Raw genomic sequence first — 19,117 nt, forward strand, 5'->3', positions numbered from 1 at the left:
TTGTAATAAGGCATATCATCAGAGTGCAAATGTGGGAGAGCAAAAACAATCACCTCATTGTAAACAAAATACATAGTAGACAAAAAGCAGAATACACCATCCAGAGGCTTGCTTCAGTATAACCTACTTCATCCAATGAGGCAATGCCTCCTAAGGTTTATGTTGTCACCCATTAGAGCACCAAATTGATAGTAAGTCCATAACATGTCCCTTTGGAATGAAAATTTAGATACAAATTTAATTACTGACCAATCAATATATTATTTCATTTTGTTTCTACCTAAAACATTATAATCATGCCTGGAAAATCTAGGATATTTTTTGTGAGGAACATAAGGGCATTGATTGAGTGTGTGAGCAAGAGATGAAGTTTTGAGTAAACGTGTGTTATTGACATAACAAAGCATATTAAAGACCCCAATCACTCAGATCAATAACTGAGGTTTCTGTTTCTGAGGCTCAGAGGGAAATGATAAATTCTTCCTCTGGTCTGAGTGTGAATGTTGACAGTATAATCAGAAACTATCTACCTCAGTGTCCTGCTCCTGGATGACTGAAGCTTCCTGAGACTGCTATTCTACAAATTCCTCCACTAAGATTAGCTAAACTTCTTTCTTCTTCAGATGTATAAAATAAACACATTGAATTTTTGGTCTGTGCTTGCTGCCTTCTAAATTGTTTTTGTACCCTGATAAACCTCTCCACTGACACAAAAATCCAAATCGGACCAAATCAAACTGAATTAGAAAAAGCACAGGTTTAAAGGATACCAGTTCTCCAGGGTAGTGTTCCAGTTCCCCAGTGAGGAGACAGGAAGACTGGAACCCACGTGTTTGTTCTCTGGTTTGCTGTTTAAATAGCCTGTGTGAGTGGTCTTGAGCATCTCTGAGGAAGGGTTATCTTTTGGCAGGCTTTCTTGGAGGTGGAGTCTGGACTGAGGCAACTCCCAGGGGAGGAGACAACTTGGGATGGGACTTCAATCCAAACATTCCAGAATCTTTGGGTATAGGGTCGCCAGCTCAAGTCTGGCTCCATGCTGTGGGTATGGTGTGATATAGGGGAGGAGAGAGTTGGGAGTGGGTAAGCTCACAGTAGGAGGTGTGGCTGAAAAGGTATTGATTAACTGCCATCCTGAAGACCTCAGACCAAGTTCCCTGGCAGAAAGAGTAGAGGCAGAGCCAGACCCGCAGGCTGAACAGGATGGTGAGTGTTGCAACTCGGCCCCCCACCACCCCTACCACACACACCAGGAAGAAATATACCCACTGAGATGTGAGTCTGTCAAAGCAGAAACTCATTTAATGGTATCAAGCAGGCATTATATAGGGTTGTGATAGGAGTGGAGAAGCCTGGGATGGGCCAAGAGAGCAAGAAACAGGAACAATAATATTCTGCCATATTAGCAGTGGCTGGGCAGAAATGGGCCTAGGTTGGGTAGCCAGATACAGGTCTCCAAACTCGAGTTTGGCTGAGGAAGATATACTAGCCCTCATCAAACTCAAATTATGCTTAGGAAGTTACACTGGGCCTCAGGCCCAGGCCTATGAGGCCCAACAAGACATCTCTTCCCTGAGAGAGCTGAGAAGGCAGGTTGCTAGGAGAAAATATAGAATGTTATCATCTGTCTTGGTTGTACTGATAAAGGTGAGTGTGCCAGGACAAAGAGCAAGTAGGACCTTCATTGTGGCATCTTAGAAAACCAGAGGGTAGAAGATCCTAACTGCTGGACAAATCAAAAATCCTGAATAGGTGCCCGCTTGAGCCTGGAGAGGTGATACCAACATGGGTGTCCCAAAAACTTGGCAGCCAAAGGGGTGATAAACATTACCTTGTGAGTTCCTGTCTATCGTGATTTGAGAGACATAGGAACTAGCTGTTTGAGGAGTACTCTTTCCCCTGAAGAGAGTGGGGCAGGTTCAAGAGCATAAGGGTCTGTTGGTGTGAGGGCAGGGAGAAAGCTGTCAGCATACGAATGGAGAAGGGACCTCAGAAGGGACAGTCTAGAAGGGTCTAGTCGAGTATATTGAATCATGGTCCCTTGTAATCAGTTTTAAAAAATGGCCAGCTTTTCATCAGCTTACTGTGTGATCTCTCAGAGTTTTTCAAAGTTAACAACTTTTTACGAGACTATCTCCATACCCTGAAGGAGGCAGCAGACCATGATGTCCCGCCTCTGCCAGCCATTCTGGCCTGGTTGATAACCCTAGTATGGTTAGTATGGTTCTGTAGCTGGCACAGACAAGTCCCCCACGGGGACTGTAATGTCCACTAGGTTGGTATGGTCTGTGTACTCTCTAACTACTGTCTGAACTCACTTTGCTCTTCAGGAGAGAGAGTAGATGCCTGGATGACATTAAGATCATGCCAGGATAAATTAATAGCGATGCGCCTTGATATAAACAGAAGGATTAGCAGAGGAGGAAACCGACTGCTTTTCTAATTGTGAGAGATCCTGAAGAGAGAAGGGAACATGGACTCTAAGAATTCCATCTGCTCCTGCTACCTCCCAGAGAATATGACTTCTACCCAAACATTCCAGACTCTTTGGGTATATGGATGCCAAGGGCTGGGGTGAAGCATTAACCCAAACACCTTCCAGAAGTGAGTAATAGTCTACTTGATCTCAACCTTTCTGTCTATTTGTCTGTACTTTCTCCATTCCTCGTTCATCCTAAATAGGTCAGTCCTTGAAGCCATTCTGGCCAGACTTTCCTTTCAAATAGGATGTTTAGCACCTTCCAGCGCTCTGAAAGCTAACAAGTAGGGATGAAGTTCCCAAGGAAGTACTGGCTTCATCTATTTATATTCTAAGACTCAATATGCAGTGTCTTCACAAATGAGTTCTTAACAACAAATTATAGAATAGAAGAAAGAGCATTGACCATAGTTTGCTATGTTTTCATGTCTGTAGGTCCCCACTAGACAACAAATCCAAGACGGGTAATACTGTATTTTCTATCATGTTTTTTTTTGGTCAGCCTATGCTGTCTGGTAGAATATGTGCACATTTATATAATAAATAAAATTTTAATCCTTTTAAAAATATGTACATATATTCTTAAAAAACATCTACAGTAGTAGGTTTCCTAATGACATTTTTGAAGGGTCTTCAGTTTAGTTATCCATCCATACATTCCCTCCTCTACCCTACCATCTCATTCCTCATCATACTTTTCCCACAGAAATGTTTTGTTATTATCTTTGACCCATTTATGTTACTGTGCTGTGTCTCCCTACTCTTAAAATGCTGCCATGGCCTCTTAATAATTTCTTAAAATTCACACATATATATTATAGATGGTAATAAATTTCATAAAGATATTTCAATTCAAGTATATCACATAGTTTACCCATATTCAAAAGGTTTCATATTAGGAGTTCAAAGGACTGTGTTTTCTTGTATATTTATTAGAAAAGACACTAATGCCTTAGACAGACAGCAGACAGCAGTACAGCAAAGATGCTAAGTCAGTATCAGGCAAACAAGACAAAAAGAAGCTCCCTTCTCATATACTTTAGAGGTTGCAGTAGGTTCTAGGCCAGTGATTGATTGGCAGCCCATAGTGAATGCATGCAGTCAGGCTGTCTAATGGTTGCAGGGAATCTGTCTCTCAAAGACCTGTGCCAAAATGTTATGTGGTTGTGGTTAAGAGCAAAAATATAGAAGAAACAAGTTAATAGAATAGCTTTTCAAAATGGCAGGGCCCTACCTAATATATTTACTCTCTATAATATTCCTTTACACCTCCCATCTCCTTGTCCCATTCATTCTCAACAGTTTTTCTAAGTTTATTTATTGCTAGTTATGTGCACCCATGTTTTGCCAGCATGTATGTTTGTGCACAGCATGCGTGCCTGGTGGTTGTGGAGGCCAGAAGGCACATGGTCCTCTAAAACTGTCATTACAGATAAATGTATGCTTCCTTGTGGTTATTAGGAGCCAAGTGTAGGTCTTCTGCTAGAACAAGTACTCTTGATCTCTGAGCCTTCTCTCTAGGTCATTCACACAGTCTGCTTCTGATTTATCATCATATAAGCTATATATTTACATATAAAGGATCTCATCTATTTATGTAACATGAAAATGCCATTAAAGGAGTCAAATTTCCATAGCCTGGTATATTATATTTAATATGATAATTTCTTTATTCATCCATTTTCCAGCAAAAAAAAATTTAATTATTTTGACAGAATAAACCATAAAGTATATATATTTTATATTTTTGGTTTTGTTAATTTATTTATACATTTTACAACCCAGCTATAGTTTCCCTTCCCTCTTCTCCTCCCATTCCCTCTCTCCTCCCCCGTCTCTTTCCATTTGCCCTCCACTTCTCCTCCATTTCTGTTTGGGAAAGGGCAAGTCTCCAATGTATATCAACAAAATATCACATATCAAGATTTTCCATGTATTAAGATGACCCAGAGTGATAAGTAGGGTCCCAATGCCAGTAAAACTGTTTTATTCCATATATTTATTATTCATTCATTCATTTATTTTGAATGAAATAGTTTTTTAGTAATTTCTTTCTTTTCTAGTTCATTATTAGTACTTGGAAAGTTGGCGATACTTTTAACATTTATATTGTATACTAATAGTGTGATGAAAGTATTTGTCAATTATAACAGTTTTATGATGCAGGCTTTAGAGTATCTAATGTATAGGATCACATCATCTTCAGATGATGATACTAGGATTTTTTTCCTTCCTTATTTGTTCCCCTTTATGTATTTCTGATGCCTAGTTAATCTACCTAGGACCTTAAGGACTGTATGATTAAGAGGTCAGAAAATGGACTTCCTTGTCTCAATCCTGATTTTAAAGTAAGTACTATAAGTTTGTCCTCATTGATATAGTGTTAGATAAATGTTTGTCAGAGGTGCCCTGTAATATGTTGAGTTATGCTCCAACCTTTCAAACCTAACTTGTGTACAAACTTTGTTATTCTATCTTGGCATTCATTCACTCATTTGGTTTCCCACTGAATATTTATATTAATATCAAGGTTTATTTTGGGGTTAATCCCATTAACCCTCTTAGCATCCAGAAAGATTCACTATGGCAGGCAAAACCTGAATGATTGGATCTGAGGGTAAACATAGTAAATCAACTACTTTACATTACCACTGCATGTTTTGTATTCCTTTGTGTGAAGAAGCAGCGAAAAGAAGAAGAAGGGGTGTCTCCATGAGATTTCTAGTTTTTACATAGTTGGCAAATTCCACAGAAAAAGACAGTGATAATATGCATATCAAGGTCACAAAAAAGGCAGATAGAACATGACAAAGCAGTACTCTGGAACAGGTGACACCACCCAGGAAAGAGCCAGTATCCAAGGGGAAATAACTGACATTCTGAACCATTATATGTAGTTACTAAAGATCCATAAACCTGGACTTCACCCACACCCAGACCTGTCTGTCTGATAAGGGCAGAACAGGCTGCCTTCCTGCCCAGTGCCTATCTTCTATAAAAATTTCTATATGGTCTGTTAGCAAGTAATTTTGTGGAATTGAATATATGTAAATTTGACTGTTAGAATGAAGAGTGAATGTTATGGCTTTAAGGTCTCATGGTGTGGGAGAATGGAAAGGACATTGCATTGCCCCTGCAGGAGAAGTGACACTGCTCAGTGTTTTGGAAATGAATACCATTTTGAAGGGAGAATCACCATGATTTCACAAGATTTAACAGAATTGACAGCGATTTATCCAAAAGTCAAGTCTTCTCACAGGCTCTGCAAAACGGGGTGCCCCATAAGTTGTACACTTGTAGGTCTTCCTTTATTAATCTGTGAGCAGTACATTTACTGTACAATAACTGTAATTTACTGTACATTTACTGTGGCTTCTGATATATTAATTTTGTTTTAACACCTTGTCCATAGTTTCCTCTCCCACATTCTTCTCTCAGTCCCTCCTGGACCTTTCCTCTCTCCCTAATCCACTCCCCCTCAATTTCTCTCCAGAAAACAGCAGCCCCCCCAGGGATTTCAGCCAGCTATGGCATATGAAATTGCAGCAAGTCTATGTACCGCCCCTCCTATTATGGTGGAATGAGGCAATCCAGTGGAGGAAAGGATCCCAAAAGCAGGCAACAGAGTCAGAGACTGCCCCTGCTTCTACTGTTAGGTTCCTACAGGAAAACCAAGCTACCAACTGTGCAGAGGGACTAGGTCAGTCCCTGTGGGCTCTGTTTGGTGGTTCAGTCTCTGTGAGCAGCTATAAGCCCAGGTTGGTTGATTCTGTGGATTTTCTTTTCCCACTCAAGCTTTTAATAAATTATTGGCTATTTCCATCCTAATATCTTAATTTTTTACTCTCCTTTTCTCATTAAAATCTACTCTCATATCCCGCATTGATAGCTTTCATTCAGTTATCTGCTTCTATTTTTCAAAATTCAATCAGGATATTTACGTCATCTTTAATTTCATTGTACATTTTTATAATTATTTTTGAAACTATTTATCTCAGTTTTCATCCAATCAACTCTCATTGCATTAATCCAGACTGATCATTTTTAGTATGTCAATAGAATGAGAAATTTTTGTTGTTGTTATTGTTGTTATATGGAATTTTCATGCTTCCTGTTTTTCTAGAAGCACTGGAATCTGCATTTCTGAAACTGTTATTTGCATTTTAGAAAATATCCATATATTTTAGTTGAAGTATTTAGAATGTTCAAGCTTGACTATATTGTAGAGTTGGTGTCTTATTTCTATTCCTAGAAATCAAACTATCTCAAACATGAGGTTCCATATTCAAGATAAAATTTTGATCTATGGCAGGACTCTGGGAATGAAGTACTCATGACATAAACAGCTAGAATTAATCCATAAGCCAAGGAATAAAAAATTAAAACCCTTCAATTCCAGTAACTTTTGGAGAATATAGAAACAAGATAGCATTCACTGTATATTCCATACTTAATGAAGGAACTTGTGAAATTGTGGCTCCTATAAAGGGAAAAAGATTCTTATTATACTCCAAAACAATTATTCTAGCTGAAGAGATGAGGAAAATGTATATGCTACGTGAAGTAGGAGGAAGACTTGAAACCACAGAGACAGCATTGGATTAACTCAAAGAAACCCCATTGGAATAGTCCACAGACTGAGCATCCCTTTTTGACATCTGATGAAATAATGGTCATGTACAACACCTTATACTAAATTAAATTGTATTTTGGGGAGCAATTAACAGAAGTCATGTATGTGTTTAGTATTGGAGCAACACTAGGGAAAACAGAAGAAGGTAAAGTTAATAGAAATGGAACAATGAACTTAAAGAGTAGAGATAACATACGAGTCATGGGAGAAAGGAAATATGAACAATATATGTTATTGAGACATACAATCATCTCAGCTGATGATCAGAGATATTGCCTGGAGGACTCTGTGTGTGTGTGTGTGTGTGTGTGTGGTATGTGTGTTCACGTGTGTGTGCATGTGTGTGCACGCACATGTATGTGTGTGTGTGAACACGGTAAAATAGCAGTCATAAAATACTAGGTACAACAGTGTATATGGACCTACATATAAAGACATGGATAATGCTGTTTCTAGTAATAGGAAATTACATGTCTGTAGTGGCTTGAATGAGAATGGATCCAATGAGTCTACACATTAGACTATTTGGTCTCTAGGTGGTAGAATACTTTAGGAAGGATTAGGAGGTATTGTCTTATTGGAGAAGGTGTGTTACTCAGGCCTGGTTCTGGGATATTAAATGACTCCCTCCATTTCTCAGTGTCTATCTATCTGTCTGTCTGTCTGTCCATTTGTTTGTCTGTATGTCTATCCATCCTTCCACATCCATTCATCCATCTATCTATCTATCTCTATATCTCTATATGTCTTTGTCTTGTAGTATGTCTCAAGAGTTAAGATATCAGCTACTGCTTCTGCCTTCTTTCAATGTTCTCTATCACAGTGGTCATGGAATGGATTCTAACCCTCTTAAATCATATAATCCCAATTGAATACTTTCTTGAGTAAGTTGCCTTGGTTACAGTGTTTAACGCAGGAATATAAAACTTACTAAAATAGAAGTCAGTTCTAGAGGTGGTACATAATATGAAAAGCTTGAGCATGCTGTAATTTGGAGGGAGGTAGTAGGTTATTGGGACTTTTCAATAGGAAAGGTGTTGGCCACTGTAAGTGTGAATAACAGGACATTCTGCAAGGAATGTGGAAAATGATAGTCTTCAGAAAAATGTGAACTATAGAGGTCCAAGTCATGAAGTTTCAGGAAGGAGAACATTAGTAAGTGGGCTAGAGACAATTCATATAATGTACTGGAGAAGAGTGTAGCTACAGTCTGCCTTTATCCTAAGAATCTTCTTTAGACCAAAGTGAAAAGTATTGGGGCAATTTCATCAAAAGGTAAAAGTTCAAGAGTACCTGATATTGGTGTTGCTGTGTTGTTATTAATAATCATTCTTATGCTGGTCTACAATGAAAAAGAACAACAGGTGAAAAGCAATACAAGATGTACAGTTTGAAGTGAAAATGAACACATGGGAATTTAATGTTATAGCCTCGGCTTGTGTTGACAGAGGTGAGAAATGTAAAGAAATGCCTGATCCAAATGGAACAAAAAGGAGTGACCAGAGGGCAGATCAAAAACTAAAATTCCAAATTGGAGAGGGTTGACTAGGAAATTCCTTCTCATAAAGAACAACAACAAATCAAAACCTCTACCAATGTGATCTAAGAGTGCCAAAATTCACCCCAAGTTGGAAGGCAAACTTGTCAATGTTGTCCACCAGGTTGGGGTTTTAGAATTATGAAAGATATAGAAACAAATGGGCTGTAGAATAATTCTGCAAGGGTCTGAAGAGCCATGTAGGCATGTAGCAAGAAAATCTTAGCAAAATGGAGATCCTGGAAGGGAATTGTGTTATAATTGCAAAAGTGGTGCTTAAGTTGAGTAGGAGACCTCTAGATGTTGGAGATGCAAGATTTGTGAAATATTTTCCAAGGAAAGCCAGAGATTTACAGTAGGGCTGAGACAGAGACGTGTGTTTGCCTGTGAAGGTAGAAGAATGAAGCCATCTAAGGTCTACAATTTGACATGGAGCTGTGTGGAATTTGCAGTGTGTGCTGCTGTATTTTGGCCTTGTGTTGATCCAGTATTTTCCCACTATGCCCCCTTTCCTCCTTTATGGAATGGTATTTATATTCTATGCCTTAGAAGATTAGAAGCATATATTTTGCTTTGTGATTTTAGATAGTTACAATTCAGAACTTATCTTTAATCTCAGAAGAGTCTTTTGAACTTGGATTTTTAAACAGTGTTGAGAATTAAAGATGATGAGACCATTTGAAATTACATGAAATACATTTTGCATTATACATATATGGGGCTGAAAGTAGAATACAGTGGTTTGAATGAAAATGATACCCATAGGCTCATATTTGAATGTTTGTTCCACAGCGGTGGAAATTCTTGAGAAGAATTGGCACTTTTGGACTTGTTGGAAGGTTTGTCACTAGGTATGAGATTATGAGGTTTCAAAAGATCCCCAGCCATTTCCATTCCCTATCCCTCTCTCTTTATTGTGGTTTTGTCTTAAGACAAGAGCTCTCATCTACTGTTCAAGAACCATGCCTTCCTGACTACTGTCATCCTTTTGACCATGATGGTGATAGACTCTAACCATGTGACCGCACAAGCCCCAAATTAGACATATTTTCAAAGTTGCCTTGATCATGGTGTTTTATCACATCAATAGAAGTATTCTAAAACAATATCCTAGGGCAAGAGGAAATGTTAGAAGCTAGTGGCAAGCATAAAACAGAAATTCATTTATAATGATTAGAGACCAACACAATATTACATAATTTGATTTGTATTTAGGAAAATACAAATTGAAAAAGTCAACATAGTTTCTATAGAAACAAATACAGAAATCTTAATCAGCATAAGGAAATTACTTTTTTGTCAAATAAAATGTTGGTTGTCACCTAATAATGTTTTCAAATTTAACCATTAGTGATTCTGGCTTGAGAATCTGGCTTTATTAGAAGGAAATAAATACTTGAAGACGGTCTATTAGATTGAACCTCTTAATGGAAGCTAGACATATAAATTATTTACAGTAAACAGAAAATGACAGGACAAAAGTTTTAAGTAAACATAAATTAGACAATTAGAAGAAAACATGAGAAGCATTCAAGACTAGCCTCCTAAAAATATTTAAATTTGGGTCATATGAATCAGATGTCTTACATTTGGACACAGACTAAATACGTATCTGTTCTTCACAGAGCCATGGCAACAACAAAGCGTGTTCACTCAAGAAGCAGAAGGCAGCTAGATCTCCAGGAGATGCTGACAGAAGTGGGGTTGTCTGTTGACTCTTGGTTGCATAAGCTTCGGGAAGACCTGGGTGTGACCTGTGCCATGGACTTATTATACTTAGAAGAAAAAGACCTCCAGAAGCTGAAGTCCCAGACACAGCACGCATGGGAAGAAAAGGCTCTGGAGAAGCTGTTTAATATCTCACAGCCAAACAGTGTTGCAGAGTTCCAAGAGACTCCAGATGAGATGATAGAGAGCAGACAGCAGCAGGCAGAACAGGCACTGCAGGAACTGAAGGCCTTACAGTCAGAAGGGAAGCACAGAGAAGATGAAGAAGTTAAGAAAAAAGAAGCAGAGCTGAGACAAGCAATGGAGATCCCTGAAGAGTGCTGGCCAAGGCCGGAAGTACCCCTAAAAGATGTCACTGAAACAATGGAAAGACATCTCAACCACATGGAGCAAAAGCTTTCCAATGGTGGAAACCTCCCAGATAGAGATCTGGTAAAATGGGCATCTGGAGGGTTGGCTCTGCAGGGAATTTATAAAACAAGCAAGGGAAAGGACCAATTAGCAAAGAGGGAAGAGCTACTCAGGGTCCCCAAAGAATTCCTTCTCTTTGGACCTGAGCAAGGAAAAATGATGAACACAAAAGAATTCATGTCTTCTCAAGCAGAATCTCTGTTCACCGAAACAGTGGAGAAGCTGGGATTTAGAACAATGATATCAGCCAAGGGTGAAAACTTGGGATTTAGTCAAGAATGTGGTAAAGATCAAAGCAAACAATCTGAATCTGAGGACACACAGCAATCAAATTCAGAGCACTCTTATTTCTCTTCAGTCAAGTATAGGTACATGCCACTAGCCTCTTTCCACTTTCGAAGTGATCAGCTCCAGCTCTCTGAGGCTGCTCTTAAGGAACTGAAAATCATTGAGGAACAACTGGAACATACTGATGGACCAGACAGATTCGTACTACTGAGAAACAGTACTGAAAACTTTTTCAACAGATTTGGTTCTCATGCAAATCAAGGCCCTCTGCATCTTGGGGGAATCTACTGCTGGAAGGCCATTTCAGAGGGTTTCCAAACTGATCAGCTAGATTTTGTGAAACAGTGGACAGCAGAGGTTTTAGATTGTTACATAACAGAGAACTCCAGTGGCTTTGAAGGTCAATTTGAGGCGAGGATGAAAATGTCAGAATCACATAATGTAAGATCATGCCAGAATGCACCTAATCATCAGCTCCAAATAGATGTCCAATTATCTGTGTCCAAGATAGGTGGACCATCAGAAGCAAATGGAATTTTCCAGTGGACAGCTGGTCTACTTGCCATCAACAAAACATGGTCTGTTATTGATAAAGGAATTAGGCTGGTGCCTGTTTGGAGCATCATCCTCAGAAGTCACAAAAGTGATTTTAAGGACCCTTTTCAGTTAGCTAAATGCCTGAAAGAAAACTATGCTGTGCTGTCTGGCCTTCCTACTCAGATTCAAGATGAAGAATTCTTCAGTATCATCCAAGAAACTAAACTTTTACAAAAGAATATTAAATCCCAAGCAGGTTATTATGGTGATGAGAAACTTAGGAAAGTGATAGATGTCTGTGTGTACAAATTGACAGACTTTCTGAAGGCCCCATCTAGCATGGAGTGGATACACCAGTTAAAATCAGAGGAAGAACAAGAAAAAATCACCTCATATTCTGAATTTCTTCAGACCTTAAAGGAAATACAAAAAAACCTAGAAGGGAGTATGAAAAAGAAATCTGCACAAACAGTGGAAGAAGCTCAAAGAAAAGCCACATGTAAAGTCACCACAGCATTTGGTACCTTCTTGAACTACCTTAAAGAAGCAGAGCAGCCTGACCTGCAATTGCTACTAGTCTCTATTGCAGCAGGTTCAGGCAATGTGCTGGAAAGCAATATTTTTCAGGCTTTCCTTGGATGTGCTGAGTTAAACTTCCTCCTAGATGAAATACAAACTGCCCTACACACATATCAGGAGCTGAAAACTATCTACCCAGAAGGGGCACAGGCATTCCTAGTGCTCAAAACTCTGACAAGCACAGTTGGAAACACAGCCATTTCTCTAGAAGAGAAAACAGAATGCTTAGCATTATTAAGGCAGCATATAGAACAGCTGTTGTCTCCAAAAGTTCCAAATGTCCTCACAAAATCTGGAACAGATCATGATTCCAAGAATCAAGAGACTGACATGAGATTACACACTGACTGGAATTATAAACACAACATCTCTCCTTTGAGGATAGATGAGGTGAAAGAACAATTGCAATGGCTCAACCATGTAAACAAAGGCACTTGTAAGAAGCAACATAATGAAAACAGCAAAAAGGAAATGATAGAAAAAGGACCTTTCTTAGACTTACTACAACGCTTAGGCCTAGAACATCACTACCCAAAAATGATGAGCAAAGCTGACTTCCACCTGATCTGCAAGAATTCTGTTCACAACTCCCAACCAGCATCTGAACAGGAACTGCCTTTCTATTTCCTACAAAAGCTACTGATGCTAGACTGTGGGTTCAGAAATCTGGTCCTCAAAAAGGCTGAAAATGATGAACCTGATAATTTAGTAGGTCCCTGTTATGAGGAAACTGATACTTTTGATCCATTCGAAGAGTTGTCTGATGACAGAGATGAACCTACTGATCCTCTAGACACAGAGCCCCAGCCACGCATCCACCCAATGGACATCCAGATGGCCATTTTTCACTGTGCAGATGATCTTGCCAGGCAATACATTTTGTCCAAACTTTCCATTTGTCAATTTGCACTCCCCCTTGTGGTACCAAATCCCAACACTTCTCAGATTGAATTCTCTCTTTGGTCTCTCAGACAAATCAGGAGAAGTTGGCAAGAGTCAAGTAAATCACTGCAAGACAAGAGCTACAGTCACAGGAATCAGCAGATGTGCTGTGTTTCTACCCCCATAGTGTCCTTCATTAGAGTTGGAAGTGGCTTCTCTGCCTCCAAATCTCAGATCATGAACTCTCTCCTCCATAAACGTAAACATGATGTGTTTTTTCACAGGCACTGCAGAGGAAGCAGCAAATATTGTCTCCTGATGGAAGGAGTGGTAGAGATCTCCTGGTTCTGTCCTGGGGGTCAAGGTGAGGACACATTTGATAAGTGTGTGGCCTTCACCAATCTTCATGGAGATGCCAAGGACCATAGGCAACAACTCAGCTTCCTGCAGGAAATCTCTTCTGTCATTGTGGTCCTCATGTCATCTTCTGATGGCAACAAAGAAAACCAGAATGTTGTCAGACACTTGAGTCAGTCTTCAATACCTCTATTATGCTTGTTGGATGATAAAAAAATTGTCACGGTCAATAATTCTGGTAGAAGAGTAAGAATTGGTATCAGGGAGAGAAATGAGGCAGAATTAACAGAAGAACTCACAAATGCCATAAAACATTTACTAAAACGCTCTGAAACTTCTTTGAGCTTAGAAGATTGTTCAAAGGTGGCTCAAAAACAAGGATTCCTGGTTGATGAAGACCAGAAAGACTGCAAGAAAGCTAAAGAAAAGGCTGAGATTATAATGGCCCTACTAGCAAAACACACATTATCAAAGATAAAAGAAAACTTACTACCACTTCAGGGAAAACTCTGGCACATTTGGTGTAAGAAGGACAAAGAACTCTATCATCTGACAGAAAAAGGAAATCGGAGTATTGAACAACATAAAAGTGATATTGAGGGAGAGAAACAAAAAATACGCCATCAACAATTAGAAAAAGCCTTTCCTCTCAATGATGTAATGTGCTCGTTCCTTAAAACTCTTCAAGAAAATGCAGAAACTCCTTCCAAAGAGTACATCTTGACTTGGCTGAGTCTGCTTTTATATAACTTAACTAAAGAACATTTAGAAAAATTACAGGAGAAACAAAGGTTTTTGTGGTCATTGGAACAAACAGAAGGACATAGAAAGCATGAAAGCAACTTCCTGATTGACCAGCAGAATCAGATAGAAGCCATCACCATGGAGATTTATGACTGTACATTTGGCATTGAGCACCTACTCCGGGAAGTTGCCCAGATCTATGAAGCTCTGGAAGACACTTCCTCCCCTATAGATAGCCTTTTTCTCTGCCTCCCCCAGATTGCTGCAGACCTGATGATTGCTGGTCTTCCCATTGAGCTGATGGATGGGGATGCTTCATATGTGCCTCTAAAGTGGGTGGCAGCTGTTTTTGACAAGCTCTCAGAGACACTTGGAGACAAAAGGTTGTTTGTTCTCTCTATCCTTGGACTGCAGAGCTCAGGGAAATCCACCTTACTAAATGCCCTGTTTGGGCTTCAGTTCACAGCCAGTGCAGGCAGGTGCACCAAGGGGGCCTACATGCAGCTCCTGAAGGTAGAAGAGACATTCACAGATGAACTTGACATTGATTTTGTGCTCATTGTAGACACAGAAGGACTTCGGGCTCCAGAGCTCAAAAATAAATCCCAGAACTGGGATAATGAGATGGCAACATTTGTTACTGGTCTTGGAAACTTGACTCTGATCAATATTTTTGGGGAGAACCCAGCAGAGATGCAGGATGTCCTACAAATAGTTGTCCAGGCTTTTCTCAGAATGAAACAAGTGAAAATCTCCCCAAGTTGCATTTTTGTCCATCAGAATGTGGGAGAAGTTACAGCTAAAGACCAAACTGTAGAAGGACGAAGGAGACTGGAGCAGAGACTGGATGAAATGACAGCATTAGCTGCTGAGGTGGAAGAATGCTCAAACATAACCCGCTTCAGTGATGTAATTAAATTTAATGTTAAGAATCATGTCTACTACTTTGCTCACCTGTGGGATGGAAACCCTCCAATGGCTTCTCCCAATCCTTATTATAGCTACAATGTCCAGGAATTAAAGAGTGTGATTCTTCAGACTGCCCATCAGAAATCCAGGGGAAGGATCATGAAAATCTCAGATGTAAAATTCAGAGTTCAAGATTTGTGGAAAGCCCTGGTCAGTGAGAATTTCATTTTCAATTTCAGAAACACTAAGGAAGTCATAGCCATGAGTAAACTTGAAACTATATATAATCACTGGACCTGGGAATTGAGGAGCCATGTGCTGGAATTACAAAACCAGTTGAATAATCAGATTCAGAATTCAAAAATAAAGACAATCACAACCAATACACTAGAGGGTCCACTTCACAGAAAATATGAAACCATCAAGAAAGAATTTGACAAGTATTTTGAAGAAGACCCAGATAGTGAAACATTGGTCCAATGGAAAGCTTATTTTGAACAGAAGCTACAAATGCTTAACGAATTACTTATTTCAGACACCAGAAAGAAAGGCAATGAGCTTCTCAGTCTTAAACAAAGCCAAGAAAGACTAGATAACCAAGTGTCACAATATGAAAATGAATTGTTAGAGAGGAGCCGAGAGTTGGCTTTAAGTGTGAAGGGTAAAGAATTCAGTGATGAAGAGTTGCATGAGAAATTTGATCAACTTTGGACAAATTGGATCTCCAATGTGACTCCAAACGTTCCTCTTGTGACAGATCCTAACATTGATTTGGATTCTGAAAATATCCTTTTGGAGCATTTCAAGAAAGAGAAAAATATTATAGAAAAACTAAAAAGGGACTTTGGAGAGATGTTTGAAATAAACTATGACAAACATATCCAAATGAAAAAACAACATGGTTTAAGCCCCACGAATTAGAGACCTTTCATAAAGAATCCATTAAAAACGTTACTCATAATATTGATTTAAGATTTAATGAAACAATTAACAACATTTGGAAGCAACAGTGTGGTTACAGTGAGAATGATTTTCATGAAATCTTGAGGATAGTAGAAAATGAAATGAAATCTGTGCCCCCTGAAGAAGAATATACATTTACCAGAGACTATGCCATCGACTTATCCTTGTGCTTATTCCAGAAAGCATCAAAGATTTTCAAGAAAATGCATGAGGCATTCAAGATTGCAAACGATCCTGTGAACTATATGAAGAGAAAGAAAGATGATTTCTTCATGAGTTTTAAGATGCGCTGCCAAGGTACTGCTGCCATCACATCCTTTGTTGACTTCCTTTGGCTTAAGCTCACTCCTGCTGTTTCTTCCACCATATGGGGGGAAATGAGTCGTAAAGTAACTAGGGACATGAAATCCACCTGCCCTGCATTCAATGGAAACAGGGCTAACCTGGAGAAACACATTCTCATTTCTCTGGCAGAAGAAGAAAATTTTGAGAAGTATTGGAATTACATTCATCATCCAGAACCATTTTTTAGAGAATACATTAAAGACCACATTGTAAGGTACTGTTCAGAAAAAGAAGGTGAAAAAATAAAGACTTTTTTAAAAACAAGTTTAGAGGACATCAAAAATGCCATCCTCTCTGCTGTTCAAAATGCCACAGAAGTAACTAAAGATGAAAGCAGCACTGCTTCTCGCTGGTTGGATTTGTTCTGTGATCATCTAGGGAGCAACCTGATCTTTCCAAGAAGAGACCTGATTAGCATAGAGCACCTGGAGATAAATGATACTGAGTTTCTCAAAGAAGCCATGAGTGCAGCTTTGGATCCTGCACTGAACAAAGTCGAAGAGGACTGCTCAAGTAAGCCCATAGATGAAATGATTCCTGACATCGAGAAAATTCTCTCTGACCAGCTCTGTGGCTGCTGGAAACAGTGTCCTTTTTGTAAAGCAATTTGTACCAACACCATTCCCGAACATGAAGGAGACCACAGTGTGTCACTCCACCGTCCTCAGGCTGTACGTGGAGCTAAATGGAACAAAACAGAGGACTTTGTCATTGAATTCTGTACTAGTTTAGTAGCAAGTGATTTTCCTTTTTTTGTAAATGACGTGAAATTTTCATACAAAAAATATCGAGAAGCAGGAGATAACTATGCCAGGTGGAGCATCACTCCAGACTCATCTACCCAGTCATACTGGAAATGGTTTGTCTGTCACTTCAGAACAGAACTAGAAAACAAATATGGCAAAAAGTTTAATGTAAAAGGAACAATACCAGTTTCGTGGTTCAATATCACAAAGCAAGAAGTACTTGATGACTTAAAAAGTCACAATTAGAATACTAGTAGTTCTACAGAAATTTTAAATCAACCAAGGGACCCTAATATCAATTTAGGACCTACATTCAAGATTTTACCTTATTAATGAAAAAATTAACCATTAACATGTTACTATTTCCATATTAGAAGATTTTCTACTAAGAAGATTTTTGCACTGTGTTTATTATTCTGCTTGAAATATAATGTACTATATATATTAATATATGAATAGACCAATATCTTATCAATAGTCTATTTCATAGTTTATATTCTTAATGTTTCTTTAAACATATAGTGTACTTATGGGAAGTTATCTTATTAGACAAATATTCTAGCCTTTCAGGCTGCCACAGATCTCTAGATACACTGATGGGAAATTCAGTCAAAATACTTGTCTGAGGAAAAGCCTTTAAGTGGATTTTCCCCTATCTCAAATAATAAGAAACCTTGCCAAGTTCAATGTAACAATTGTCCTTGAGAATTGAAGATCCCAAAGCAGAGCAATTTAAGAAGCCTCTGTTCTGTAAAACAGTAAAGCAAGTTTGATCAGGACAAAGTCATGATGTCAGTGATCATTACCAATCCAATGAAGGAAAGATAAACCAAAACTATTTTTTCTGACCATGGTTTTACTCTTTTCATACTTTCTGTCTTGGCATTTTTCTGTTCATTTTATAAAAAGAAAAACAAATAAAAAATATTGGTATTTAAAAACAGCATTGCCCATCTACAAACCCCAAAACCCACAACAGTTGCCTGGCTTCAAGATTGATGTGTGAGAGTCTTCTGTTTTTGTTGATCTCATTCGTTAATAAAGAAACTGCCTTGGCCAGCCCTTAGGTGGGTGGGGTAGACAGAACAGGAAGAAGGAAGTGAGGTAGATGGCTCAGACAGATGCCATGCCTCTCCTCTCTGAGCCAGATGTGATGAAACTCCAGCCCAAGATGGATGTATGCTAGAATCTTCCTGGTAAGGCACCACTTCGTGGTGCTACACAGATTATTAGATATGGGTTAGTTAAGATGTGAGTAAGTGCATGAAACTAATGGGCCAGGCAGTGTTTAAATGAATACAGTTTGTGTGTTGTTATTTCGGGGCATAAGCTAGCAAGGTGGCCAGGAGCCAGGTGGGACAAAAAGCAGGCCTGCCCACATCTCCTCACTACACAAGATAAACTTGTTCAATACTGGCACAAATATTGTGGGATTAACTGAACACTTTCTGATTTGATTTATGGCTCACTCCATACAATGAAACCTATATTCACACTGCTTAAGTAGCCAAGAACCTCAGATTAGACAGGTCTCATACCTAGGGGAAACTTATTATGATTATTCTGCTAACGTAACAAAGCATGAAAATGATTGTAATATCAATAAATCAGTGCATTGATCAACACACATCAGAAAAGTTTCTTCGTATAGTCGATGGGAATTAACACAGAAACCAACTGTTAGAAAACGTACAGAGAGTGAGAGACTTTGGAGTACTCTCTCCTAAATGGGATGTCTTCATCAAATCATCCTCATGGCTCAGGTAGCTTTACAGTAGAGGGGGCTGAAAGTTTGGAAGAGTTAGAGGCAATGTAAAACTCCAAGAAAACAGTATGGAGCAACGGTATCCAAACAGTATCGAGTATAACAGGACTGATGTGCATAGGAACTCACGGAGACTGTGATAATGAACACAAGGTCTTAATAGAGCCAGACACTGTTGCAGCACTGAAAGGGAGTAGTGAACACAGGGTCCCACCCC

The 19,117-nt window shown here is 39.0% G+C and overlaps 1 protein-coding gene across 1 annotated transcript; it reads left to right on the top strand.

The window, feature by feature from the left end:
- Window positions 1-10,275: 10,275 nt before the first annotated feature.
- LOC119822531 (interferon-induced very large GTPase 1-like) lies at window positions 10,276-17,381 on the top strand. Its single transcript, XM_038341969.1, is given in 2 exon segments — window positions 10,276-15,981; window positions 15,984-17,381. Coding segments are annotated over 2 exon segments (7,104 nt in total).
- The last annotated feature ends 1,736 nt before the right edge of the window (window positions 17,382-19,117 follow it).

The sequence above is a fragment of the Arvicola amphibius genome, chromosome 1 (genome assembly GCF_903992535.2).
Source record: "Arvicola amphibius chromosome 1, mArvAmp1.2, whole genome shotgun sequence".
Lineage (NCBI taxonomy): Eukaryota > Metazoa > Chordata > Mammalia > Rodentia > Cricetidae > Arvicola > Arvicola amphibius.